We start from the raw sequence: 27,712 nt of genomic DNA, 5'->3' as shown, positions 1-27,712 counted from the left end.
CGACCGGGCGTGCGTGCCGCCGTTGATCCGGTGCTGCAGTGAGGAGGTGGTTCTCGCCCGTGTTGTGTGTGTGTGTGTGAGTGTGTGTGAGTGAGTGAGAGAGCGAGTGAGTGAGTGAGTGAGTGTGTGGGGGGACTTGCTTGTTGTCGGTGACTTCCCCCTCCCCTCCACCCTTACCCCTTCCCTGCCGCTGCTGCAGTGGCCGCTCCCTGGGCCGTAGGAAATGAGCGATAACGATGACATCGAGGTGGAGAGCGACGTGAGTCCCTGGGTTTCTTCCTTCCCTTGGGGGTTGTCAGGCGGGGACAGCAGGGACAGCGGCCCGGGCTCTCAGCGGGGCCACCGCGGCGGGGGGCCGGGCAGCCGCCGCCTGCCTCCCACCCTCGGGCTGGGACCGCCTCCGTCGCCCTCCTGGCTCGCTCCCCTCCGGGCTCCCAGCCGAGCGGCCTTCTGAGACTGGAGGTGGGGAGGAGACGTGCGGCCTCTGGGATCCCCACCTCTCCCGTGGAGGAGGGTGCTGCGGCCTCCCGCTCCCACCTTATCCCGCTCCGGAGACGGGGGACAGGGACGGGGTGCGCCCAGGATCCCATTGTCCGGGTTCTGGGGAAAGGGACGGCGCTCAGGACCTGCCCCTTCGTTCCGCGATCCCCTCCTCCCTTGACCCGCGGATCCTTGGGGCGTGAGGGTGGACGCCGAGGGCTTGGGAGCGCCCTGATGCCCCAGTTGGGTCCGAGGGCAGGAGACAGTGCTCTGACCCCCTCCGGCCTGGGTCGGAGCCCGGAAGAAGGGGCGGCGCTCGGGACCCCCCTGTCCCGCCACCGGATCCCGCTGGGGATATGGGGGTGTGGGGCAAAGAAGTGGGGGGGAGGGTTTCGGGCTGACTCCCCACCCGTCGCTTCCTCCGCCGCCGGCATTTTCTTTCTTATTATTGAATGCGAAGTGTAAAAATAACTTCTATATTTTCTATTTTTTTTTCTCTCTTATTCCAGGAAGAGCAACCGAGGTTTCAATCTGCGGTACGTCTCCTACTCTCCATTTCATTTTCATTTCCGTTCAGTTCTAGTCCTTTTTGGGGTCAGAGAGAAAAAAGATCATTCTATTACTTTTAATATTGTAGTAAACTTTCCTGTTAACCGCTAAGGTGAGGTGGAGCCTTGTTCTGGGGTTCTAGGTTGGGGAGGGGTTACAAATCTCATAATTCTAGATTCTCAGGTGATAAGTTCCAGTGTCTGTGGGTGAGAGGAGCTGTATGCCAAGAAATGAATCATTCTGTAGTTTTCAGGTGGGGGAATCTAGCTGTCACTCTGTATGTCGGAAACGAGAAGTACATCATCCTGAAGTAAACTGTGGTAGTATTTCAGAGCAGAGTGGTCAGAAGATTTACTTTGGAACAAATAGGTTCTAAAGCATGTCTACATAGTTGTGCAAAACTGAAGCCACATGACAGTCACCGAAAGTCATGTGACTGCTGTAGACCTGGAGCATCTAGTATAAGGTGGTGTTATTCTAATGCAGAAGTTGGAAATGTAGAGGAGCCAATGGTTGAATATGAAAGTGTTGCAGACAGCTTATTGTGGTCTGAGTGTATTTGAGGCGAAGGAGTGGTATAAAGGAAACAAAAATTGTTGAAGGAAAGTGGCGTTGCAGAGATAGTTTTGCTAAAGGCTGATGGTTGAGACTGGGCAGTGTTATCAATAATTTCTCAGGGTTTTAATATTGATGTTCTCAGAAGATGGTTTTATGGATATATCTATGAGTATAGCTATAGATATACACTAATCCTATGTGTTTGGAGACAGCTGTGGTTATTCCTTGAATATGTTAGAATAAATAGACAAATCATCATCAGAAGGGAAGAGAAATAAGTGTATCGCTGTCTAATATTTGACAGCTGGGAACAGTAAGAAGTATATAGAATGGGGGTCGAAAATGTAGATGCCTCTGGGGGACCCAGGCAATACAATAGTCAAGAATAAAGTAGAGAATAGAGCTAAAGACTAGGGTACTAGAGAGCACATGCCTCTTCTAAAAAGGCAGCCACTGAACTCCAGTGGGTTGTTATGTAGGAAGAGAAGGAGGGCTCATTGTTGCCCGATCTTCCTATTTTTAAAGAAAGATTAGAAATCCTTTTGTATGTTATTTTTCTGATTTTCAAAATGATGTGTGGGACAATCCCCTTGTTGGAGGGCTTGTTAAGAATGTGTAGGATGTCACTTTAATACCTCTGGTCAAAGAATTTAATTACCACAGGATAAAAGCAAGCCTTCTTACTTGTACCTTCATTAGAGCAAGCAAGGATTCTGCCATTTGTCCAAGCAGGTAGGCATTAAGAAAAATTTTATTTATTGAGAGCTAATATTTCCATAAAATCCAAGGATGCCGTTGTTCCAGGGTTCTTAAAAATTGTCCCTGGCTAATAGTCACTATGAAAGAATTCATTTTATTTCTCCTTGAAGTATTGTCAGATACTAAATGTTTATGCATATATTTGAAAATTCAGTTCCTTTTTTTTTTCCCCAGTTACTATTAACCTTAATAATGTGAATGTGGAGTTTCATGTTTGGAACTCAGTCTATATAAAACATTTCTTTCTCCAAGTCTCCAGTCCTAAAGTCTCCCCCAGAGCTTGATCATGGTTGGAGAATAGGGATAGGTTAGGCATCCTTTGCAGAATCATTACTTGAATTGGAATTACATTGGCTTTCCAGTGAGAGAAAAGTTTTCTTTGTGAAATTTTGGCTTGAATTTTGAAAAGCTTTCTGCTTTTCAAAATATTCATCCACATGGGTGTTGATGTAAATTGCTTTGTTAAATTATTAAAATGTTTCCATTCTCCTAGAATGCTAATCTCATTGTTTTGTCTAGATATTTTTAGTCTGATGTTAAGGTGCCTAGGGTTTTTCCCTTTGATTTTGGGAAGTGGGCAAAGGGAGTGGGCTTGACCTTTTGTTTTTAATTTGACACATCTGCTTGCTGAGACTTAAATATTATCTAGCACGGGAGTATCACAAGAGCGTGGAGAGAAGAAGCAATAGACAAATATCAAACAATTATCATAAACGTGTAGGGTAAAAAGGATTTCATTATTTTTCTCTGAAAACATCTATTTAGTTCAGGCGTCCTCAAACTACGGCCCGCGGGCCACATGCAGGTGTTTTTGCCGTTTTGTTTTTTTACTTCAAAATAAGATATGTGCAGTGTGCATAGGAATTTGTTCATAGTTGTTTTTTTTAAACTATAGTCCGGCCCTCCAACGGTCTGAGGGACAATGAACTGGCCCCCTGTTTAAAAAGTTTGAGGACCCCTGGTTTAGTTCTTGACATTTAGTATAGATCATAAATATATATATATTTTTTTAATTAGGGGGAAACTATTCTTAAGCTTTGCCTCATTCAGAAAAGGATGCGAACTGAATAACCGCATATTTAGGACTACTGAAGAACTTTTAAAAAGTTATTTAGGAAAGATTCTGCTGGGTCCTCATGAAAAGAAACATCATTTTTATCATGTCAACTACAATAGCTATGGCCTTACTGCATGAGAAATGTAGGGTACTTCACAAGAAAAGTTAGGAAGTGAAGCTAACTGTAACAGAAAGTGAAACTGATTTGACGAATTTTTTTGTTGTTGCCTGAGTGCAAACGGAACACAGCTCCAGTGACCAATCTGTGTTAAAGGAAGTAACCCCAAACAATATTTTTATTACTAAATTTAAATATATCAGAATCCCACTGATGTTATTTTTATTATTATTTTGCATTTTAAAGATAATTTTCTGGGACAGATATATTTCATGCAAAGTGATCTTTTAATTTTACTTCTGTTTGAGAAATTTCTTTTGGAAAGAACAAAGGTATACTAAAAATGTAGGGTTAGTTGTTGGTCAGAAAACTCAAGGCCTTTTTCAACTTACCCTCCAGCTGAACGTGTTGCAGTTACAATATATCTGTCAGGGAGTTTAAGAACAGATTTGTGCTATTTCACTTCTGGACCTTTCTGGTATGAAATATTTTTAATTTCTCAGAGCTCTTTGCTTCTTTAGGAATTGCAGTGTATTCAGTAGGGAATGAGCTTGGTTGCCTCTGAGATTGGAATTGACTCAGGAAATTACTGTCTGTTTTACCAGGAATTAGTTGCTTGGTAAAGTGCTGTATGATGCATGTACTTTGTGTCTGCTTAGAGTGTTAACAGTGATAGAGAAATGCCAGGTTTGTTTCATAAATATGCCTGTTCATTAGAATAAAGGGTGTTCTTACATTTTTCTATTTCCAAGATGCCAGTAATGGTGAAATAGTTGATCAAGGAATCCAAGTTGATTTTCAATTAAAATTTCCTGATGAAGGCATTCTTACTCTCTTAAATGGCTACAGTACGATGCCATATTTGGGAAATAGTGTTCCCAAGTTCTTTTAGGCACCAAATGATTGTTTTAAAAAAGTTTTGAAAACACATGTATCTATTAGATGTTAGCAATGTATAACAGGCTTCAAGTAGGAGAGGTGTTGGGAAGTTGAAATTTATAGTTTCTTATTAAGGACCTTAGTTTCTCATTCTAGCTACCCATTACTTCATGTTGCATTTTTCATGTTGATTACAATGAGTTGCTTAGAAATTCAGTTTTATTTATTCTGTCCTCTTCCTGTCTATCAGAAGTAATAGATCTTTTCTGATGAGAATTTTGAGTCTGTGTATTTCCAGTGTTACTGTTTAATAAGAATTAATAATCGAAGGCAACACTATCTTCCCTCTAAAAGCAACCTTTAAATTTCTTAAAGTTAGTAAATGTTTAGTGGGCAACTCTAATTCCCTATTTGCTGAGAATTTTCTATATTGGAATTGAGAAGACTCCCCTTATAGAGGGGATTAGGTATGAGGTAGCCTGCAATAAATGGCATTATTCTGGAGAACCTGTGCATTCTTCAATAACGGAGTATTTATTTCCCCGTGCTATTTGCCTACCTAGAACTTGCAGAAAATAAGGCTGCTGACTGATGTAATGCCTTGGATGAGTATGCATTCTCTATGCAATAAATTGGAAGGAAATAACTTAAAGAGATTCCCCTCAATTTTGAATAGACCTCCTTAGCTTGAATGATTGACTTTCTGCCAGTTTAGCAACTTCTTGGCTAACAAAATAATGCTTGCTTTCAACATTTAACAATACTTAAGATACGTGTGCTTGTTAGTGTCAGAGATGGACAAATTGTAGGTGAAGATTTTTATTCTGGCTGCCAGTATGGAAAGTTTGGTGGAAATAAAACTGAGAGGCGGAATAAAAACCTTGGCGGAGATGTCAAAGCTGGAAGTGATTTGGTACTGGAGTTCCTGTTGAGCATCTGTGGGCCACTCTTCAGTATCGCGCAGCCTTTTAGTATTCCTGTTAGCTTGGGATGCCCTGAAGGAAGGGTTTTCTGGCAGAAACCACAAATCCCTTCTACTTGAAAAGCAGCAGCATCCAGCCATTGCTCCTGTAAGATATAGAAGGGGTGTTTGGGGGCCTGCTGTACTACCCAAGAATACCTCTGTTGTCTCCTAGAATTTGTTTGGTACGACCCATTTTCATAATCAAATATCTTTCTCAGTACAGGTGAGAGAAAGCTGGCTCATCAAAGTTGAGCTTTATTTGTTCAAGACACAATTGTTTGGCCCTTTTTAAAATTAAAAACAAAACTAGTTTTAAGTTTGTGGGAGGATCTCCGATGCCTTATCCTGGGATTCTTCACCCCGTTTTTGATTCTCAACTCAAACCTTGGCCCTTTCAAAAAAGGTTGCCAGCAAGTGAAGATAGTTAACAAAGCAGTGATAAGCCTGGTAACTGGCCTTCCATTTGGATGAATTGGTTGCGGGGTTAGGGGTAGCAGTGTTATCTGGCTGGTTGGATCTGTGGTTTGGAAATGTTTCCCAAACAAATTCTCTTGCTTTGTGTAAAGGTTTTTCATATGTTCTTCTAAGCCATTAGAGGTATCACTTAGTTTAGAGTTGCCTGGAATTAGGCATGTTCTGCATTAAAAAATAAAATTATTGATTGGAGAGAGAGAGAGTGACAGACATGGTTGTAGTTCCACTTACTTACGCATTCATTGGCTGATACTTGCATGTGCCCTGACCGGGGATCAAACCCGCAACCTTTGTGTATCAGGATGACACTTTAACCAACTGACCTACCTGGCCAGGGCCCTTTCTGCATATTTTTAACTTGCTTTTTCAAATGAGGCTTGGGGAGGAGAAAAATACATCATTGCCGTTGTCTCTGAGAGCTTTAAAATTGACTTTGGTTAAGTGTAGCTGCTTGGGGATGGATATGGCAACAGGGATTGGGCTAAGATTCCACTCTTCTGCTAGTTAAATTGGACCTGGAACCACCACAGAAATTCCATCCACTACTTTGAGAACAACAGTCCCCAGCCCAGGCTTTCTACCAGGCAGTAGACTGCTGCCTTTCCTTGTTGAGCCAACTTCTCAAACTTGGCTGGCTCCCCAGATGAGAAGCCAAGATTTCTGCTTATGGTCCTCAGCCAAGTTCACTTACAATCCTCTAACCGAAAGACTTGTCCATTTGAGTCCTTTCAGGGCTCAGTGAATGGGAAGGGGGTAGTGTATTGTGGGCATGAATTTGGTGTTAGATTATACTCAACTCCATTCCTCTAGTGTAGGCCTGAGCAAAACCAAGTTCACTTGATTCTAGCCTTTTGAGATTTGCAGGGCTCTCCCAGAAAGAAAACAGACAATTAGAATTTTATTTGTATCAACAAGAGGAATTATGGGTAACTCTGGTGTCACTGCTTCTGTGCACAGCTCTTAAGCTGGGAGGAGGGCCAGGAATCAGGGTGATTTAGTAGACCAGAGTATCTTGGGCTGCTGCTGGAGACCAAAGCTGGGCGATTAATTTGCATGTAAATAAACTAGCTTAGGGAGTATGTAGCAAACACAGGAGAGGCAGATAGAAGCCAAATGCCATCTCTCAGCCTTCTAAACTGTAGATATAGTCCAGGTTAGAATTTACTTACCTGTATAGGTGACTAGAGAGAACAGTAGGTTAGAAAAGAACAAGGCACTTAAATATGTTTAATTCCTTCAAGCTATTTCATACTGCTATTCAAGGCATCTGCAATTTTCTGCCCTAATGTTGTATGATACAGTGGACTACCTCTAGCCTCAGGGAATCTGTCTAAGCTTGATCTTTCAGATTCCCCATAAATTCCTTATATCACTGAAGTTCAGCAAACACTCATTTTATAGTGAATTTAGACTTTAAAAAATTAGGAAGGCCTTAGTAATGCTCCATGCATCTGCCCTGAAAGTGAGTGCTGTGTTCTGGAGAACCAAGGCTGTGATGGGAACCATGTGTCTAATTCAGCAGAGCTATAGGTGAGGTGTTGTGCTTGAGAGACCAGGAAGTGACTAAAATTACCACAGCTGCTCCCATCCTCCTCTTCCTCTGAAATGACTCAGACTTTTAGGATTAGATAATAGAATTTCAAGTCCTTTCATTCCCACATCTTGTCTAATACAAGGATTCATTTGAGGCTTTCTTGTGCTGACTTTTTACTCTTGTTACTCCATTTTTAAAATTCCTGGTGCTCTGTCTGGGTTGATTAAAGCTACCTGAACTTTCCTTATACAGACTTGCTCCTTAGGTTAGCTCAGTGCACCCTTGCGTATTAAGGGAAAATTCTAAGTATATTATTTTCCCTAATTCCTCACGTGCAGAAAGTTCTTGCTTAGCTTGAGGGAGCATTTTGTGTTCCATTTGGAGAGAAGGCACCTTTAATGGGGACCTGCAGTGCTCTCCAGCCATTCCTGATTTGTTGGCAGTCTTCACCCCTCTCCAGCTGATAGTTCTTGTTCTTTTTGTGAGTCTAAGCAAGGCGGATAAAGACTGGTTCGTGGGTATTTAGGTGCTGCCAAATAAGCATGACCTGCCACAGGTGCCCAAGGATATTTTTTCAGAGCCCTTACCTTTTCAGTCACAGCCTGTGTGAGGGGAAGACTTTGGCAGGATGGCACCCTGGATCCACTTTTAAAAGATAGGATCTCAGAATGCAGTTGGGGTCTATATCAGCTGTCAGAATGATCACAGATTCATGTTTTCGGGTTTTTCCAGAGGTTTTAATTTTAGCGAGCTGGAGACCAGAACAGGCTCATGGTGATGGGTTTCACATGGAAAGAAGCATGGCACCAATGCCCTAACTCCCATCCTGGGCACCCACCATGGGCAATCGCTGACTTACAGTGGGGGTGATCACACCTTATGAAAGGGCCCACTGGAGCTTTTCCTGGGTCAACCTCCCAACCATGGACTGGCGGCTTTTCTGTCATATAAGTAAGTTATGGGGGAAAACTAATGTAGGAGAGTCACACTTTGTCCCCTTGAATAACTTTTATTTTACTTATGCATGAGCTGGATGCATCGAGCTACTTTGGATGTTCCTGTCACAAGGCTTGCTCACCCTTTTTCCCCCTTTAGCAGAGCCTAATTCTGGAGATTCCTAACTGCCCACCTCAACAAATCCTTCCCAGTCCATTCACCAGGGACTGCGCTGACAGCATATTCTTCCCGGCTATAACCCACTCACCTGTACCAAGCAAAAGGAATGACGTTGCTAATATGCTCTTTCTTCTAGGCTGACAAACGGGCTCATCATAATGCACTGGAACGAAAGCGTAGGGACCACATCAAAGACAGCTTTCACAGTTTGCGGGACTCGGTCCCATCACTCCAAGGAGAGAAGGTGAGTTTATTGAGAAAGCTGGGTGGCCATCGCCAGGTTGGTACTTGGAGTGGAGCTTAGCAGCACACTCACTTATCTGGAAAGAAATGGAGTCAGGTTTAAGACACCAGTAGTAATTGTCTTTTAAGTTAGTATTATTTGTAATAAGTTACTCATTCAAGAATTATTATAACAATACACTATCATATAAAGAGGAGACCGTAGTAGTTTGGGATAACACTAAGGGTTCCTGAGGTCAGTGATTCCCTAGACCTCCATGAGAATTTCTTTCTCATGGCTCAAAGTTAATACTTAAATGAAACCTCCCAAGAATGTAGGTGAATCAACTTGGACACCAGTGGTTTCCCCATTCCATCAGCTGTTATTTCAAAGGCTTGTAAAGAGCATTTTAAGCTGTGGGACAAAAAAACTTAGGTAAAGAGCTATATTCATATGAAATGGAAGAAAAAAATTATTGATTTTCCTCCTCTGTCCTCCCCCGCCGCGCCCCCCCCCCCCCCCCCACACACACACACACACTCCCCGCCAATGGTGGCATTCCAGAAACTAATGTTTTCCCTGGAGAGGGAGGCACCAGCTTTTTTACATTTGAAAACGTTGGAAGCTTTGAGTAAAAAGCCTATGGGTTAGGGTCACTCCTTGGGATTTGGAAGAAACATCTGTTTGCACAGTTAGTTCCATCCTTGGCACAGAATGTAGCTGGCCGCTTCTGCTGCAGTTCAGTGATAGGTAAGTGGCAAACTCGGAAGAAGACCTGTGTTGGTTTTTTTGTGGGTTTTTTTTTGTTCAGTGATCCAGAGTGTTTAAAGAAACAGTCGTTAGAAAAATGTCGGCTTTGAATGAGTCTCCTCATTTAGCTCTGTGGTGGGGGTCCTGGGTTTGTTTGGTTATCCAATCAAATCTGGAACCATTATGGTTTCATTTTGTATATACGGCCACTCTGGTAACTCATATACTTTATACCTTATCTGAGGTGTGGCTTTCTGTGTGGCTGAAGCATGGGGTAGGTCTGACCTTTATGAAAACAATAAAACAGGCCATGTGAATACCTAGTATTGCAAAACCAGAATTTGCTGTGGGTTAGACCTACTTAGTATAGACATGGTTTAATGGCCTTGGACCAAGGTTCTTACCTGGAATAACAACATTCCTGGGCACAACACTGTCTAAAGCACCACAGGAGATCTTTATGATGGGGACAGAGACCAACCCTTTTAGTCAAAGTACACACGTGCAAAGGATTATCTTCCATGCGTGTCTGAATTGTTGACAGTTAGTGCTTATTCATATGCCATGGTATGGTATCACTTAAAATGGCTTTGGTAAACTGAATGGACAGAACTGCCTTCTTAAGTCTCACATCTAACCAGGAGTGGTACCAAGTCAGTGTTTCCCAAGATGTCCTGTGGACCACCCACATCAGAATCACTACCGAGTCTGCCTCTCTGGACGCAGACCTGGGATCTTTATAACAAGCAGTCAGCTGATTTTTAGGCATTCTTAAGTTAGAGAACACTTCGGGGGAAACGGGTCACAAGAGCCTAACTACAGCCTGTTTTACATTGCTGTAACATTCTTAAGTTCTTAAAACCACATTATCCTAAATCCTGTTGTCTCCTTTCTTCAAGGAAGTTGACGGTTTGAATTTGGTAGCCTTACATACTGAATAGTTTGTCATTCGTTGTGGCCTATTTATTTATTTATTCATTCCATTCAACAAATATTGATTAAGGATCTGCTACATGCCAAGCACTGTTCTAGAATACAGCAGTGAACATACAGGCAAAAACAGAAGCTCTTAACCTGGTGAGGGAAAGATGGAAAATGAACTAATAAATAAAAATATATACACTGAGTGGCCAGATTATTATGATCTCTGAACGCATAATAATCTGGCCACTCTGTGTGTGTGTGTGTGTGTGTGTGTGTGTGTGTGTGTATTTTTTTTTTTTAGAGGCCCGGTGCATGAATTCGTGCATGGGTGGGATCAGCCAGCCTGGCCAGGGGGAGGGGACATGGGCAGTTGGCCGACCTGCCTGCTGGTCTAACTCCTGTATATAGGATATACACAGTGGCCAGATTATTGTGCATTCAGAGATCATAATAATCTGGCCACTCAGTGTATAGTATATCAGATAAGTGCTAGGAGAAAGTTGAACAGGGAAGGAAAGGTTGCAGTCTTCATTAGGGCAGACAAGAAAACTCACTGTCAAGGCAACATTTGAGCAAAGATTTGAAGAAAGTGAAGGAAAGAGAACCATGCATCTATCTGGTGATGAGCATCACAGGCAGAGGGAAGGGAAGGTGAGTAATAGCCCAAAGTCAAGAACCTGGGAGCATTCCTGGGCCCAGCAGGGAGAACAGTGGCTAGAGTGGAATGAATAAAAGTACCATGGCAGGAGATGAGGTCAGAGAAGTAGAAGACTAGTGGAGGGGAGTTGTTGAGGGGTCAGGGTGCGTAGACCCCAGCAATGAAATTTACAGGTGCCTTTCCAATTTCAGAATCCTGCCCTTTGTTTCAATCCATATATTTCACACTGAGCGTGAATAAAGGAACTGGCTGTTAGCTAAATTCCACAATCTTCATTAATCTCCTTGTCTGCCAACACTGTTTCACAGATCTACAGGGAGTCTTACAGAATACTTTGGTCTCGACTTCCGAGTTCTCACTAAATGTTGCAATTTTTTTTAAATGTGGTATTTGACCCAAAGGAAATTGGCTAATTCTTGATTTGGATTGCAGTAATTAAGGTTATGACATTATGTGAATAATCATGAAATGATTATTTTACACCGTTTTAGGGATCTTAGGTTCTTTTGTTGTTGTTGTTAATCCTATCTGAGGATATTTTTTCCATTGATTATTTTTTAGAGGTGGAGGGGAGAGGTAAACATCGATATAAGAGAGAGACATGGATTGGTTGCCTCCCGAATTCCCACTGACCCAGGCCAGGGATCGAACCTGTGACCCTTTGGTGAGTGGGTCAATACTCTAACCATTGAACAACACTGGCCAAGGCAGGGATCTTAGATTCTTGAAGAAAAAACCTCTAGTCTCCTTTATGACTTCTCATTTAGTATTTGGACTGTCATGTGTCCTAACCTTTTGTTTTGTATTAAAGAGAAACAAATACTGAGTTTTATCCTAACCAAAAAACTTTTTTTTTGTATTAAAAAAAGTTTTACGTTTGAGACCCAGACTCCATTATCCTTTGTACCCTGTATTTCTACTATAACATAAACATAAAGAATGGTCACCTTTTGCTTAAGTAAAAAAATCTGATAACTAACATGTGTACTGCAATGTAAAGTTAAATCAGTACAGCAGTTCTATGAGGTGAGTATTATACTGCTATTGTAATTGGACAGTTGGTACTATTGCTTGCTTCTGCCATTATTACTATATCAGAGGTGAGGAAAGTGGCTCAAAATCATGATTCTAGGGGACTAGAACTAGATCATGGACATGGACTAGAACTCAGGACTGCCGATTGCCAAGTTTTATTTTTCTACCATACCATAGGCCCAATTTAAGGATACAGGTGCTTCTCGGCTTATGATAGGGTTTTGTCTTGATAAACTCATCGTAATTTTTCATGTCAAAAATGTATTTAATACACCTAATCTACCAAACTTCATATGTTAGCCTAGCCTGCCTTAAATGTGAACACAATATCCCAAAAATGCTGGCAACACAGTGCACTATAGAATATCCATTATTTGCCTCGTGATCGTGTGCCTGACTGGGAGCTGTGACTCGCTGCCACTGTCCAGCAGCATCATGAGAGGGTATCAGTACTGCATATTGCTACCCCAGGAAAAGATCATTGTGTGTCATTTTCACACCATCGCAAAGTTGAAATATTGAAAGTTAAACCATCATAAATCAGGGACTATTTTAAAGAAACTTTGCTTAAGTACTTATATCTTGTTGTAATATTGGGAGCTTCCCCTGGATAAAGGCGGTGATTTTGGCAGTATGTCATACCAAGCCTGCTACTAAAATACTCTCCTCTGAATCGGCCTGTGTCAGTAACACTGAAGCTTAGAGAGTTGGGGATCATTTAAAGTTCATAAATTTTTCTGAGTCCACATAGCTTCTCTGAGAAATAGACCATTAGAGTTGGCAGCCCATTTGGGTTTTCCCACAGTATTAGCAAATGGACTCTTGGACTCTGTTGTTTTGGTGTTATTTCCCATGTAGTTTTATTCAGCTGGACATCTCGCTGGGACTGAAGGAATGATGTAAGAACCATCAGCCAGTCAACCAGAGTAAGGGGAATAAAAGCAAGAACAATTGTGGCTCCATTTCTTATAGGAAGACATTACTGTTATTGAATAGAATTATTTTTTGTTTTTAGGGTCCTTGGTTGGGTACTAAGGAGTGTTGCCCAAAGGCTTGCTAGCACTGAGCTCACCCTGTTTGTGTGTGGGGCCAGATCTGGTGGGCAGCCCATGAGTTTGCCTTTACATAGGGATAAAATTCTGCCCGCCACTCCCATCACTTAGCCCCATCACCCGAACCAGAGTTATAACCAATTATAATGTCTCCTTAGCATGGTTGACCTTAGTGAGAGAAGGTTCTGTGTCAACATAGTCGTTAGTATCTGTACAGTGGTTTATAGAAATTTCTCATCTCTAAGTCTTTTGCTAACTGCCTGTTTATCATACTTAATTGCTCTGCCAGGCAGTTGTGCTCTGGATTTCTCCTTTCTGGATGGAGCTGTATTAAAAAGAGGGAGCCCTGGCTGGTGTGGCTCAGTTGGTTGAGCGTCATCCTGTGCACTGAAAGGTAGTGGTTCGATTCCTGGTCAGGGCACATGCCCAGGTTGTGGGTTCAGGCCCCAAACGCAGGAGGCAACCGGTCGATGTTTTTCTCATATCAATGTTTTTCTCTCTCTAAAATAAATTTTAAAACATATTTTTTTAAATCATTTTTAGAAAGAGGGAATATGACCTAAAATGAAAATAAAGAAAGACAAGGAGCAAGCATTAAGTTCAGAATTCCTTCATTTTGGGTGAGAATCTGAGGGCACTGCCTCTGTCAACTCCTATCACAGACCCTGGCACGTGGTAGTTCCCAGTAGATAACTGTGGAATGAGCGCCAGAAGAAACAGTGAGCTTGCTTATCCCTTTAACAAAAACAGCAACAGCCAACACGGTTGTGCTCACCTGCTTAATTAAGAGCTGTGTGAGTGCTGTAGAGGTTTAAAAGGTATAATAGTGTCTGCTCTTGAGGGTCTTGCTCTCTTGTTGGGAGAGACGATTATTCCTAACAATAATAAGGTAACATCCTGAGCATCAAATAAGAGGTTAAAACACTGAGCTCTAATCTGTTTCATCTTCATTAAAGCCTGGTTTTCTTAGCAGGTAGATGTTGGTCATATTTCTTCCCTCCTGGCCTGGCAGATAGTAGAGTGCAGAGTGGGTGTTTATTAACTGAAAGAAGGAAGCCCCCTCCACCCTGGCCATGATGCACTGAATAGGCTCATTCTGGTGGACACCGGTTAAGGCAGGCAGTTTATTCAGCAGCACTGTTTCTGTATCATATTTGGACTGCTGGAGGGATTATCTCCTAAATGAAATGAAAACCACAATCCTAGCCGTTTCACCTCATTACTCACTAAGGTTATTACCTGGCCAGACTGTAAGTTGGGCAATTATTTTCTTCTTAAATTTTCTATATCTTAAATTATTGTCCATAGTTGCCCACGTCTTCCTTAAGCTCTGGGCTCAGCAACTGTAAATGTCCTGATTTATTGAATTGTATGTAAACTGTGTTTATGTGCTGCTGGAAACTTCCAAGGGCTTTTCAGTGCCCATCAAGGTAAGGACTGGCATTCCATGTTCTCTAAGTAAGGCACCCAACTTGCCCTCCTGCTTTTTCTCCTCCTTCCCTTATTGTGGAGGGTGTACACAGGAATCTCAGTTTATCTGCATTCTTCCCTTTCCTCAATGTCTAACTCTAGCTCCCCGCCCAGATGATGTCAGGTTTTGTGGTGAGGAGACCCACTCACACGGGCTCCCTAGCCTGTGCGCTCTTTCCCCACTCATGTGCCTTCATGTGTTTCTCCCTGCCAGTCAGTCCCCCTCTGCCCACCTTCAGGACCCATCTCCAAAACTTCTGCTTCCTGAGAGCCCCATGGGTTCACTCCCCCTTTAATCCCAGTGGCCCTTTCTGGAGCCTCTCCTGTGTTTTCCTTCCTTCTGGCTGATGTTACACCTAAGTAAAGGGTCCTTAGGATGGAGCCTGTCCATCCTCCTGAAGTCTCTGCAGTGTAGAGTGGGGAAGGGCTCACTCCCATGGAGAGGACTAGAGAGCAAGCAAACTCGCTAATGCCTTTTCCATCTTGAGATTTGGAAGGATAGGAATTGGTTATTAGGCCTTCCCTTAAGCATTTTTTCTTTTTTTCTTCTAACAAAATTGCAAAAACTTTGAGCCACAAATACATTTTAAATTTAATATAAATATAATTATAATTTCTGGCACAATAAAAGTAAAATAGCAAGTGAAATTCATTTTAATAATATATTTTATTTAATGGAATATGCAAAAATAAGTATGACCTTAGTATACCTATAATCAATATATTAAAAATTACCAATGGCCTTGGCCAGTTGCTCAGTGGTTAGGGCGTTGGCCCGCAGACCCAAGGGTCCTGGGTTTGATTTCTGGTTAAGGGCATGTACCTGGGTTGCAGGTTTGCCCCTGGGCCACGGCCAGGGCATGTGCAGGAGGCAACCAATCAATGTGTATCTCTCACATCGATGTTTCTCTCTGTCTCTCTGTCTTCCCCTCTCTCCCTTCCTCCCTTTTACTTTCTCTAAAAAAAAAAAAAAAAAAAAAAATCAGTGGGAAAAATATCCTCAGGTGAGAATTAACAGCAACAACAAAAAATTACTGATGAGGTACTGTACATTATTATTTCAAGTGCTTATTAGCCGCATGTGGCTAGTGGCTATCATGTAGGGCATTGCATAAGAGATACACTCTCTCCATCCTACACTTCCATTTTAATATGACTGAAATTGGGTGCCATCTTAAAGTGGATGTCAAGAAACTTGCCTCTTCTCTCCCCTCAAAAGCTGCTATTATTAAATCCATGGGTTTGTTGATGGAGTCTGAGAAGCAAGGAAATGATGTAGTGATGACCATCTTAGTGTGTGGGGCTGTTTCCATAGAATAGATTTCCAGAAGTTGCATTGCTGGGACTAAGGGTAAGAACATCTGGTTTCTTGCTGTGTGTTGCCAAAATGCTTTTCAGAAAGGTTGTTTTTATTTCTTTTTTTTTTTTTTCAAGCAAATTAGCCTTTTGGGTAGTATCTTTTGAAAGTACCAATTTTACCAATACTGGAAATTACTTTGAAGGGGGTGACTAATTTTGTAGGCAAAGGTAGTAATTTTGTATTTTGTTATTACCTGTGAAATTAAATTTATTTCCACATGTTTATTTACTAGTAGTTTTGCTTCTTTGGGTAACTGTACTCCTATCCTTCATCATTAAAGTTTGATGGGAACACAGAAGGAGAAAAAAAAAAAAGTTTGATGGGGAAGAGTCAACCTTTGTTTCAAACTGCCAAGGGCACAAGAAAAAAGAATACAAGTTTTGAAACATGATTTGTGTTGACTCCTAAACCAATGTCTGACTCTTGGCTTTAACTAGCCCCTTAAAGATCATGATGGCTCTGCCTTCCTCTGGTCATCAACAGAGTGGTCCTTCAGTTTGGTAGCAGGAAGCCTTGGAGGGGTCTCTTGACTGTGATGGCTCTGACCCCACAGCTTGTCTTGTTGGCATTGATGGGGCTTGCATATGGGAATGAATTTAATGCAGAACCAAATTTATTGTGCAGATTCCTTAATTTTTGTTTTCAGAAGATGGCTTATTCAAATAGAAATGTACACTGGCTTTTACATAGTCCTCCCTTTACCTTAATATGTATAAAAGCTTGTGCAGGTTATGGAAAATAATGATTTTATTTTCTTTAAAATAACTAGTGCAAAATAAAACAGGTGTCAGTTGGTGAGTCAGTAGTAGTTCTTTTTCATTTTCCAGGATATGGCATTTTGGGTCTTGGGCAACAAGGCAGTTAACATCAACCCGGTAGGACCTGATTTTGACAGTGAAGAAGAAAAAGTGATCAGTACAGCTAAGATCATTGTTTCTCAAGTCAGCAATAGGACTGCAGGAATGGCGATGGTGTTTCTAATTTAACAGTCTAGTACCACCCTTCTTTTCCTTGCCTCTCCCAATCTGCTTTCTGAAACACCTTGGAGTTCTACACAAATCCAGGTTACTGTAGTAAGATTTACAACTTCAAAAATGTGTGGAACTCCTCTCTTATATGAAAAGTTTTGAGAACCACTCCCTTAAATGGGATTTAGAAACCTAGGATGTCATCCTAAGCTTCAGTGTTAACTACTTTAAGAACCATTTGGGGCCTTAAAAAGGTACTAATTAGAAAGAGACTCTTGGACTTGAGGCCTTTGGTTAAATATGTAGTCAGTTCTTGCTACAACACTTAAGGTTGGTTCACTCTGTTCTCAAGCAGAGGTCTGTCGAAGTGGGTGCTTCTGGAGGCTGGATTGACCCTTTTGTCTCTGTTGCTTGGGCAGGGATACAGATGTACAAGCAGCTGCAGCACATGCAGGAGAAGGGGCAAGAATCTTTTGGGCCTCTTGGACAGACTGGGTCTTCGTCATTGTCCATTTAGTTTTACTCTTCTTGGTAAATGAAACCACAGCTCTATGGGAATTGTCATTTCCCCTCCCCAGGGCCAGATTCAGGCAATTCTCGCAAACATTCTTGCATCTTCAGGCTCTTCTTCATTGCTACTTCTCTGCTAGAAGCCTATTTGGTTTTCACATGTCTTTAAAAGAAAAAGGGAAACAGCCTTCCTTCAATGTGGCTATTACTCCAAACTGCTTTTTCCCCCATTTCTTTTTCAACCTAATTCTTAAAACTAGTCTCTATATTTGCTTCAGCTTCAACTCACTTTTGCACCCATAATCTGTGCAGAGATGATTTACCTAAACTCTCACTCTTCCAAGAAAGAGTCTTCATTGACATCTTTGTGGATAAATCAGGTGATTCTTTTATAGTCCTTTTCCTCTTGCTCAAACTCCGCTTCACAACAACACTGCCTCTGCAATACTATGGATGTTTTTTATTAGTTCCACAGCCTCCTCTTTGTCCCCAAAATATGGATGTTTTGGAGGCCTGGGTCAAATTGTGACTCTACTGTTTAGTAGTTATGTAACGTTAGGTAAGTTGCAGCTCTTGCCTCAGTTTTCTCATTTATAAAAGAGAGGCAATAATACATCAGCAGGTTGTGAGGATGCCTGGCATTTAGTAAGTACTCAATAAGTATCAGCCATTGTCATTATCGTCGTCATCATTTGTATCACATGTGCAGCCATGGCTTTGGAACAGGATCTGGCAAGGCTGTCCAGTGTTCTTTTGCATTCTCCCTGTGGTGAAAGGCCTGAGGAGCACTTTGCATTAACTCTCACTGTTATGTAGCAGGCCCAGGACCTCTTGAGGCCTCTCAGCTGCAGTTCTTCCTGGCCCAGAGTTGCATCCAAACCACTGAAGAGATCTGTTTCTGCTCAGAAAGGCAGAATAAGAATTAGTGTCTTCTTATTTTAAAAATTAGCAGGACAAAAATTATACAGATCCTTACTGGTTATCCAAAAACAAGAGTTGATCTTTGGACATGTTAACATACCATGTTCTATCAGTCACACTCACATGGAGATTGCTGACTCAGCTGATTGATCCTGTTAAATAAAAAAGAAACTGAAAGCCCAGGGCCATTCCTTAGTCCATGCCATAAAGCCAGGGCTCTTGCTGGCTCATAGTACACCGTTCACATAGTATAAAGTCATAAAATCAAGGAAGGGCCTGCCCACCTCTCAATCCTGTGGCTGGTCACATGATCTTATATGGTTTAGAATGCTGGGAGGAGGGAATTTTAGGTGAGTCTAGCATTTTCTGGCTCTAACCTTTTACTTCTTCCCTGGACTAGATATGTACATGTAAATTTTCAGGAATTCTTATTTTGTGCTTTAAGGTTTTGTTGTTGTTGTTGGGTTTTACTTCTTGTTGAATACTCTGGGAAGAGCGAAATAAAGTTAATTGAACCATTCTTTTGGACTCGCTAAGGAGTCAGGGGCACCGTGAGTGGCCTAAGGTTCTTTTGAAGGGAAGGGAAGACGTGCTGTGCTTAGTGTTCTGAAGGTCTTGTGCTGAGTTTATACCAATCCAGCCTTCTTTGGGGACCTCTTGTTCTCAAGACATTCTGTGTCGTTCATTAAAAGTTATCACCCTGAACATTTGCAAGTGTTCCATCATTCATAGATTTTGCTCTTTTTCCCCTCTTCCCAGATTCAAATGAGTAGTTAAATAAGAGCTAATGTCGCTTTCTGGGAACTGTTAATTGAAAAAGATAGGCAAATTTAAAGAGAGCCTGCACTGTGAATATGCATAGCAATTAGATGGATCAGTGACGGAGTACATAGAATTTGGAGGGCTAGGAGGGGTCTGAGAGAAATTCTAGTCAGATGAGGAATTGCCACGGAGAGAAATACTTTGTTTGCCGTCACAGAGCCCATTAATGACAGAAGCTGGGGTGCACTGTCTCCTGGATTCCTAAGCTCTTCCTTGCCGCTCTGCCACCTATCCTACAGTACTATTTTTAATCCCATATCTGGCATCCAGGGAGGCAGGGTAATTAGTCCCTTCTAATTATGTGTCCTTTTTTTTCTCATTTAATCACCTAATAATTAGCCCTAATAAGAAGTCCCCTTTGGCAGAAATGGGAAAAAGCCTCTGAAGTAGCCTTGCAACCAGAGTTGCAAGCCCCCATTGCTAGGTACTCATTCTTCCTATATCAGCGGACTTACTTAACTAGAGAAATACAGCTGGCTGCTCCATCCTGTGCCTTTGCCTGTGCTCTTCTCCTGGCCTGGAGGGACCCTTTTCTACAAATTCCACCTCAGTCTAACCCGGGGTTCACTATTTGTGTGTGTGTGTGTGTGTGTGTGTGTGTGTGTGTACGTGCACGTGCGTGCGTGCACACACAGAGCCAAAGCCCTAATCAGGAGCCATCTTTCCTGTGGCCTCCCTAATCTGCTTAATTCCTAATCTGTACTACACAGGTTACACTTATTGGTACTGCCCTGTGATTTGTCTGTGTACAGATACATTTATCTCAACTAGACAGTAAGTAAGCATCTGGGCAGAAGAAACCATGACTAATACATTTGGTTTCCCCACAGTACCTTGCACATAATTCACATCAGATAAAAATGGTCAAATATGAACAGTTTCCTTTTGAGGAAGTTGCCTTAAGGGTGCTATAAGAGGAAAGCAAGCCTGGAAGTTCTAGAACTTGTGAGGACTGCCCAGGCCTCACTAACTTCTCTGATACCCAGCCCAGCCTGAGGTCTATAAATTGAGATTGTCATTGTAAGGATTTACTTACAAGTGGATTTAGTTTTGCTAGCTGAGAGTGCATGTTTTCTTTGCCCCTTTACCCCTGCTATGTTCTGGTTACTTAGGACCCAGTGGGGTTATAATATAGAATTGGTCAAGTTCTGCCCTACCCTGAGGAAAAAGCTTTGCTACTTCTCAGCATCCTGGTGGCATGAAGGCCACACTTCAACTACTGGACAGCCCTGCCCTTGGCTTCATTTCCCTTGGCTTTGTACCATCCTACCAGTTCAGCTGGTTGGCTGAAGGGGATCTTCCAGGCAAGTGTGACCTCCAGGGACAGAGTAACCTGACATCCATTTTATTGGTTCATTAACTTACTCCTCTGACAGACAGTACCCAGGCTACCGTGGGCATGGTATAGGTGTGGCTGCTTCCTGAATTGGCCCAATCTCATGCCCTTCCTGTGTTGACATCAAGCTCTGACTGCCTTCACGACAGTCTTTTCAGCCCGGAAGGTTGAAGTAGTGACACAGCAGTGTGGCTTAATTGGAAATAGTTTCAGTCTGAGAATTGGGCTGAAATTTAGGGCCTTGATGAAAAACTTTGTACCCACTCCTTCCTGAGCCAGCTCCAGCCACGATCTTGCTCTTATCTTCCTGGCACGGCTACCTGTGGTCAGGCCCTAGCAGAGAATGAGTGGCATAAGCTCTCAGTTAAGTGGTATTTTCATGTTTTCAGACATAGCCAGGCTGAAGACTTGAAAGCAACGTAAAGAACCAAAGGGGATGGGAGGAGTGGAGTACAATTTCAGGAGTTGACACACCTGAGTTTAAATCCAGGCTCTCCCACTGTCTAGCTGGTGATTTTGAATAAGCCAGTAAACTCTGAGCCTCGGGTTCCTGTGGAGCCACTTCTGAGTGCTGGTGAGGTAAGCCATTTAAAGCACGTGGCACCTTGACTGGCACACAGAAGACTCTCAGTAGCAATAACTTTGTTTCCTCAGCCTTGTCCCACCTCACCCTCCTGCTTCCCTGCAAAGACATAGTTTCCTCACTGCTTGGACTAGGTCTTTATTTTGTTCCCTTTGCTTTTTCTCGTATTGCAACAGGCATCCCGGGCCCAAATCCTAGACAAAGCCACAGAGTATATCCAGTATATGCGAAGGAAAAACCACACACACCAGCAAGATATTGATGACCTCAAGCGGCAGAATGCTCTTCTGGAGCAGCAAGGTGAGCACCTGAGCCTGTGGGGCAGCTGGCCCTGCTGCGCTCTGGCCAGGTCAGGGCTTTGCACCTGGGCCTGCAGAATCAGAACCAGGAGTGTGTGCTCATAAGCGGCTGTGGCCCTGCTTCTGAGTAGCTGAGTGTTAGAGCCATCCTGAGGAAGTACCTGAGCCGCCAGTGAGGGAATAGTGGAGTCTAGGGTTCGACATCTGGAGACGTTTCTGAGATGATCTCTCCCCTTCTTGGGGCTTAGGTGCTCTGCCTGTAGTAGGAGGCACACCTGGCATCAGGTGTCTGAAAAGAGCTAAGGTCCTTGGATTGGAGTGTGCTGTGTAAGTACCAGAAATCCAGGTGGTCAGGGTCAGTGAGCTCTCCCATTGCCAATGGTAGTCCAATCAGGGCAGCCTATGGGCCAGGCCCATGCTGTTCTCCAATGCTCACATCCGCCTTTTCCTACAACCACAGGGGAAAGCGAGAGCTGATCAAGTTCTTTGTTCCTGGGGAATTCACTTCTCTTCCTCCCTCATGGAAGATGCAAGTAAAAAGAAATGCAAGTAACCACTTGGGTTAGAACACCGCAAATAAAATAAAATAATATAAATGGGTTGACCTTGCAGGCTCAAGATGAGCTGAACTGAGGGATGGGCAGAGGGAGGCAGCAGCGGGTTGGTTCCCGGGCTGAGCAGCCTGCATGTAGGGGCTATGTGTCAGAAGGCCCAGGTATTCTGTGTATTGGTGACTTGCTTCCAAGTGTCCAGCTTGTCTTTCCAAGTGGATCTTGTACAAGAGAGCTAAGCCAAAACTTTTCTTTGGCTGATACATCTTATGTCATCCTTTCCTGCTGTTGTGTGGCCTTCACACCTTTATGGATCCTAGCATTGCCAGGCCAGCTTCTCCGCTGTCACTGCACTGTTGGGTCCCACAGGGAGCTCCTGTCTCAACACTGGGCTTCTAAGGCAGGACGGTGACATCAAGCCTTCTCTTTAGGGTTGAGTGGCATTGCAGAGTAGCTGGCCATGTCCATTGGGCTCCAGGTCTGGCTGGGAAAGGAGGGAGATGAAGTGTGCTGGTGGAACAGCTACCAGAAGAGAGTTATTTCTGAGCCTCAGGGCCCAGCAAGCCCTTCGGAAGAACAGGCTGGACCCTGACCTGAGACTCAGTTATTCTAGCTTCTCCTCTGTCTCAGAGGCTGTAACCCGCTCGCTTGGTTGCTTTTCAGTCCGTGCACTGGAGAAAGCGAGGTCGAGTGCCCAACTGCAGACCAACTACCCCTCCTCAGACAACAGCCTCTACACCAACGCCAAGGGCAGCGCCATCTCTGCCTTCGATGGGGGCTCGGACTCCAGCTCAGAGTCGGAGCCTGAAGAGCCCCAAAGCAGGAAGAAACTCCGGATGGAGGCCAGCTAAGCTCTGCCGGGCAGGCCAGCAATAAAAACTGTCTGTCTCCTCCGTCGTCTCATCCTCCTTTCAGTTCATCCTTAGAACCCTCAGAACCATTTAAGAGACTCTATTTTTTTCCTTTCTCTCTTTTTTTTTTTTTTAAATTTTATTTTTACATAGAAGCTCTTGGACAACAGCTCTCGTTCTCCTTCCCCATTTCCACTATTTTTTTTTAATGTTTCCCTTCAGGGATTCCCTGTCCCCACCAGGAATTTTTAAACCAAAACACCCCAACTTGGCAGCTTTTTCTGTGGAGGACAGACGGCCGGCCGGACCTCTGAGCACATGGTGTCCTGACCACCCACCAGCTCCTCCAGCCCTGCCGGGCACAGGCCCGGAGGACTCCTGCCCCTCCCAGGCCTCCCCAGGCCACCCTCGCCTCTGTTTGATAGACTTTGTGAATCTGTGGACTGCTCTACTTTAAGAAGATGACTGGTTTAAGAAGTGATGAGAATTAAAAAGCTATTTATCGCTCCTGTTGAAAGACCAGATCCTTGAAGAAGTTTGTGGTGTGAAAGGAAGTGGGGACAGAGTTGCAGCACAGTCTTGGGCCTGTTTCACTCCTGCTTCTCTCAGCCAGCCTTCGGGAGGGCCGTGGGACACTCGTGTGGTGTGGGGGACGTCAGCAGTGAAGCGGCCGCCAGAGGGTGCTGGGGGCGGGAGGGCAAGGAGGGAGGAGTGGGTGGGGTAGAGGTTTTGTATTGAGGGCCAGTGATGATGTTTTGATATTTATTTCCTGCTACTGAAATTTGAATCTGAGTGAATTGTCCCTATTTCTGATGATGTCGGTATTGCAAAGCGACAGATTCATAAAGTAATGATCAAATCTTCCTTTCTTTCCGTGTGTATTTCTAAGAAATAGAGCCAACTGATTTTGTATGTAAATACCAAGAGCAATTTACCTGGTACTAAACCCGCACCCCAGTGCGGCCCCTTCCCACCCTCGCCCCACGTCCTTTCTGACTGTTCTGGAACCTGTCCCCACGGTGACCCAGCCCTGGTTCTGGCTGCGGTCAGCAGCTCCCAGTGAAGGGTTTTGTGTGTTTAGGCCTCATTTCTTTGTCTTTTTCCTACTCCGTTCCTGGCATTTGCTGATTTCTAGTGTATACTCTGTAGTCTCAGTCCGTGTTTGGTTCCATTCCATGGAAATAAAAAGTATGTTGTACATACTGCCGAAGAATTGTCTTGCAAGTTAAGGCTTCCCCCTTTACTATAAGACTATAAATAAAAACTTATTTTATCCTTCTTGGTGGTGGTGTCTTCTTGCCCTTGCAAAGGCCAAGATGCTTAAGAGAAGAGCCCTGTGGAGGCCACTAGGCCTGAGTGGAAGCCTGAGAGAGGAGCAGAGGTCACTTACGGGACCTCGCAAAACTGAGAGCAACCATAAGCCAGAGCAGTTCCCTTTTGTTCTAAAGGCTCAGCTTAGCCCAGGCCGGGCAGGGGGTGGGTAAACTGGTGGTGGTGACTGCTCATTGGATAGAAGCTTTTATTATTTTTAAAATATTTTTATTGATTTCAGAGGGAGAGAGAGAGAAACATCAATGATGAGAGAGAATCATGGATCGGCTGCCTCCTGCACGCCACCCATTGGGTTCCAAGCCCACAACCTGGGCATGTGCCCTGACCAGGAATCAAACAGTGACTTCCTGGTTCATAGGTCGACGCTCAACCACTGAGCCACACCCGGCTGGGCCGATGGAAGCTTTTAAAGTTCCAACGGGGATGGGGTTATTCAGGGCAGCATTTCTAGACCCAGTTCCTGCTAAATAAATGACCCTTAGGGAGTTGGTAGCCCAGAGCTATGGGTTTGGGTTTCTCCTGGTAATGAATGCCCACTTCAAAGGCGACCGGTGTTCTCTAGGACCTGTCAGTTTCTAGCGGTTCCAACGTAGTTAGAGGAAGCAGCAGAGCTGGCAAGGGCTGGAAGTAAAGACCTCAACAGCATCAAGTGAGGGACCAACACCAGCCCAAACTTGTTTGGCCTTGAAAGGAAAAGGGTTTCTGGCCAGGACACAGCTCAGCTTTGGTTTTCCTGTCTGGCTGGCAGGAAATACTGCTGTACCTAGACCAGGAGAGTGAAGTCAAATCAGTTCTTTGCTTTGTCACTCTAGAATGGTAGTGCTGGACCCCAATCAGTGGGATTTCAGATCCACAGTACCTCTTTTTGGTTAATGGGAGTTACAGGTGGGTCATGATTCTACAAGAGGCAGTTTGTAACATGATCAAACTCCCTCCCCCCAACCATGATTGTAATAGGGGAAGCAAGGATGTTGGGAGCACAATCCCATTTATTAAAGGCACTCCATTTCAAGACAAATGAAACAGGAATAAGACAAACTGGAATGAGAAGTCAGATGATTTCTTAAGCCCTCAAAGTTAGCATGCTTTCCTCCTCTTTTTCATTGCTTTTTACTATATCTCTTTGCATGTCTGGCTGTAATTATAAACACATCGCACACAGCTGGCTTGGTCAGTGTAGGTATTAGAACCGAGTGCCGGTTCTAACCTGGGGATGAGATGCAAGGATTGTGAAGCTGGGCGCCCGGTAGGCAGGGAGCCAGCACAGTGATAGGCAGTGTCCCTGAGAGCCAGCTCCTGGCTCCAGCATATTGGCTGGACAAGGGGTTACATTTTAGGCTTCTCAAAATTTCAATAAACCTGTTGGAAGAAGAGCCACAACGGATAGCTGACTCACCTGGGAAATCGGAAGCCCTTGACTGACTTGCTGAGCAGACTGGCAAGTGGTGGGGAAAGGTGGTACACTGGGAGCAGCTGCCTGGAAAGAAACAAGGTAAGAAACCCAAGCTAGAGATGGTGCTTTCTAAAGGGGACTAGTGAAAGTCACAGCCATGCTCCTTCTGGTGTGTGTGTGTCCAGGGAACCAGTGTCTACCCACCAGGACAGCGACGTCTGACCGTGGTTTACTCTTGACAGCAATGTTATTCTCTGGTTTGTTCTCGCTGTTGCGTTCTGGACAGTCCCATGCAATGCCAGAGAACCTGGTGATTCCCTGGGTTACTGCAGCAGGTGGCATCGCTGAGGGTCTTGTTAAAAGCCCTGTCTTTTTCTTAGGGTGAACTTGATGTTTTCCTATTTTTACAATTAATTGCCCCAAGTAAAAGGGTATTTTAAATGTCTCGGCTTTTTTTAAAAAAAAAAGCAAAAGGAAGAACTCATGGATATGGACAATAATGTCATGTTAGCGAGTGGGGGAGGGGAGGGTGGTGGAATAAGAGGGCATAGAGGGGATAAATGGTGGTGGAAAAAGTAAAATAAATGGCCCAACTTTTGTAGAGGAGCTACAACTTCTGCAAAGACTTACCTCAGCTCACAGAGCTGTCCTGGCTGGAAAGGTTTAAAGCACAAGACTGAATAGATGCTAGAACAGAGTAGTGTTTGGTGCGTGGCCTGAAGTCAGACTGCCTGAGTTCAAAGTCCCAGCTCTGTCCATAGTGGGGGAATCCCAGGCAGGTCACTTCTCTCGGCCTCGGTGTCCTCATCTGTAAAATGAGGGTGATAATAGTACTAACCTCGTAAAGTGGTTGTGAAATATGCTTATCATGTGCTTGACCTTGGGACCAAGTGAGCACTCAGGTAGGCGCCAGCTGTCATTACCGACACACAGCGTGTGACCAGGGCTGAATCTGCAGGATGGAAAAATCCAGCTCCCGCGGCCCTCTCTGCAGAGTGGGAGGGTGGGCTTCCTGGTGTCTCGCAAATGCTTCCCGACCCTCAGACGTGCCCTATTCTTACAAGGCAGAGAGAATAAAGACAGCAGGAGAATAAAGGGAACCCCAAGACTGGACTGATGCACTCTTCAAAACCAAGGAAGCCCCATGGCTGCCTGGGTCAGATCTGGTGTCAGCCCAAGTGAGGTTGTGCCATTGCCTCATCCCACCATTCAGTGGTGTCTCTGAACTTGTGCTATTGGACAGTCTGCCCAGGAAGAATCACTCAGAAGCCCCCATGGTGGGGCCCTTGGGCCATGCCCAGGGGTGCTTGTTGAAAGGAGTCCTGGGCTCCCCCTCCCCTGACCTAAAGCATACTGTGGCCCAACACCCAGACTGAGTTTAAGAAGCTCTGACTCCCAAAAGTAAAATATCCCAGGAACAAAAGGAAGCTGTTGGGGAAAGTGAGGTACGGAAGACTGAATTAGCAAAGTGTGGCTGAGGCCAGGCTCTCTGAGACCGCACTTGGACAAAGGTGAGGGACGGTGTGTGTGTGTGTGTGTGTGTGTGTGTGTGTGTGTGTGTGTGTGAGTGAAAATAGTCCATTTGATGGTGTTAGACAGTGTTTCCCTTCCCCCAGGGGGGCTCGAACCCTCGTCTGGCCAATGGCTGCCCAGCACCTGCTTTTGAAGCCCACTGCTCCCAAGAGAGGGTGACATCATGGGGCAACACCCATTTTTACGCCATGCACTGGCTGTCCTCCGGTCACCAGGCAGGTTTATAAGCCAGCCAGAGCAACGCTCGCTCTCAAGCTCTTTCCCAGGCTCCATCCTGGACAGTCTCCGGGAATGTGAAACCAGAGCCTTTTTTTTTGTTCAAATCTGTTTCTCTGGCCTGTGGAGGAAACCCAGGTAGGGAATAGTCTCCCAGCCTCCACACTGGATGTGCATGCGAACACCATGGGAGAACAGGACCCTTCGGAGGCACTGCTAGGTCGTCCCTGGGCAAAGGCAGAATGTCCTTTAGAGTCTGGGGTTTACTAAGCCCCAGACTTTCCCAGGCTATAGACAGAAATGCATAGCTTCTAGTTAATTCCTCAGGTAGAAAATCAAATTGGCCAAATCCCCCATCCCTGGACCAGTTTGAAGAAGCAGGCTTGCCTGTGTGCGGGGCTGAGAGACGACATCAGGCAGGCCCCGCGAGTTTTGGA

General features: G+C 44.2%; 1 protein-coding gene across 3 annotated transcripts; it reads left to right on the top strand.

Annotated features, from left to right (window-relative positions):
• MAX (MYC associated factor X) lies at positions 1-24,079 on the top strand. Of its 3 annotated transcripts, XR_013813430.1 has the most exons (6): positions 1-259; positions 990-1,016; positions 8,625-8,732; positions 21,277-21,400; positions 21,860-21,944; positions 22,614-22,752. XR_013813430.1 is itself a non-coding variant. In XM_079769053.1 (5 exons), exons 1-5 carry the CDS (start codon positions 224-226, stop codon positions 22,799-22,801), a joined length of 483 nt encoding a protein of 160 aa, XP_079625179.1. In that variant the 5' UTR covers positions 1-223; the 3' UTR covers positions 22,802-24,079. The 3 variants fall into 3 exon arrangements, 2 of the variants coding, with proteins under 2 accessions (XP_079625179.1, XP_079625180.1); XM_079769053.1 differs by lacking the exon at positions 21,860-21,944 and having other exon boundaries at positions 22,614-24,079; XM_079769054.1 differs by lacking the exons at positions 990-1,016; positions 21,860-21,944 and having other exon boundaries at positions 22,614-24,079.
• The last annotated feature ends 3,633 nt before the right edge of the window (positions 24,080-27,712 follow it).

Source organism: Cnephaeus nilssonii, assembly GCF_951640355.1.
Source record: "Cnephaeus nilssonii genome assembly, chromosome: 4".
NCBI lineage: Eukaryota > Metazoa > Chordata > Mammalia > Chiroptera > Vespertilionidae > Cnephaeus > Cnephaeus nilssonii.
Note: the sequence above shows the minus strand (reverse complement) of the source record. Positions and strands in the feature narration are given on the sequence as shown.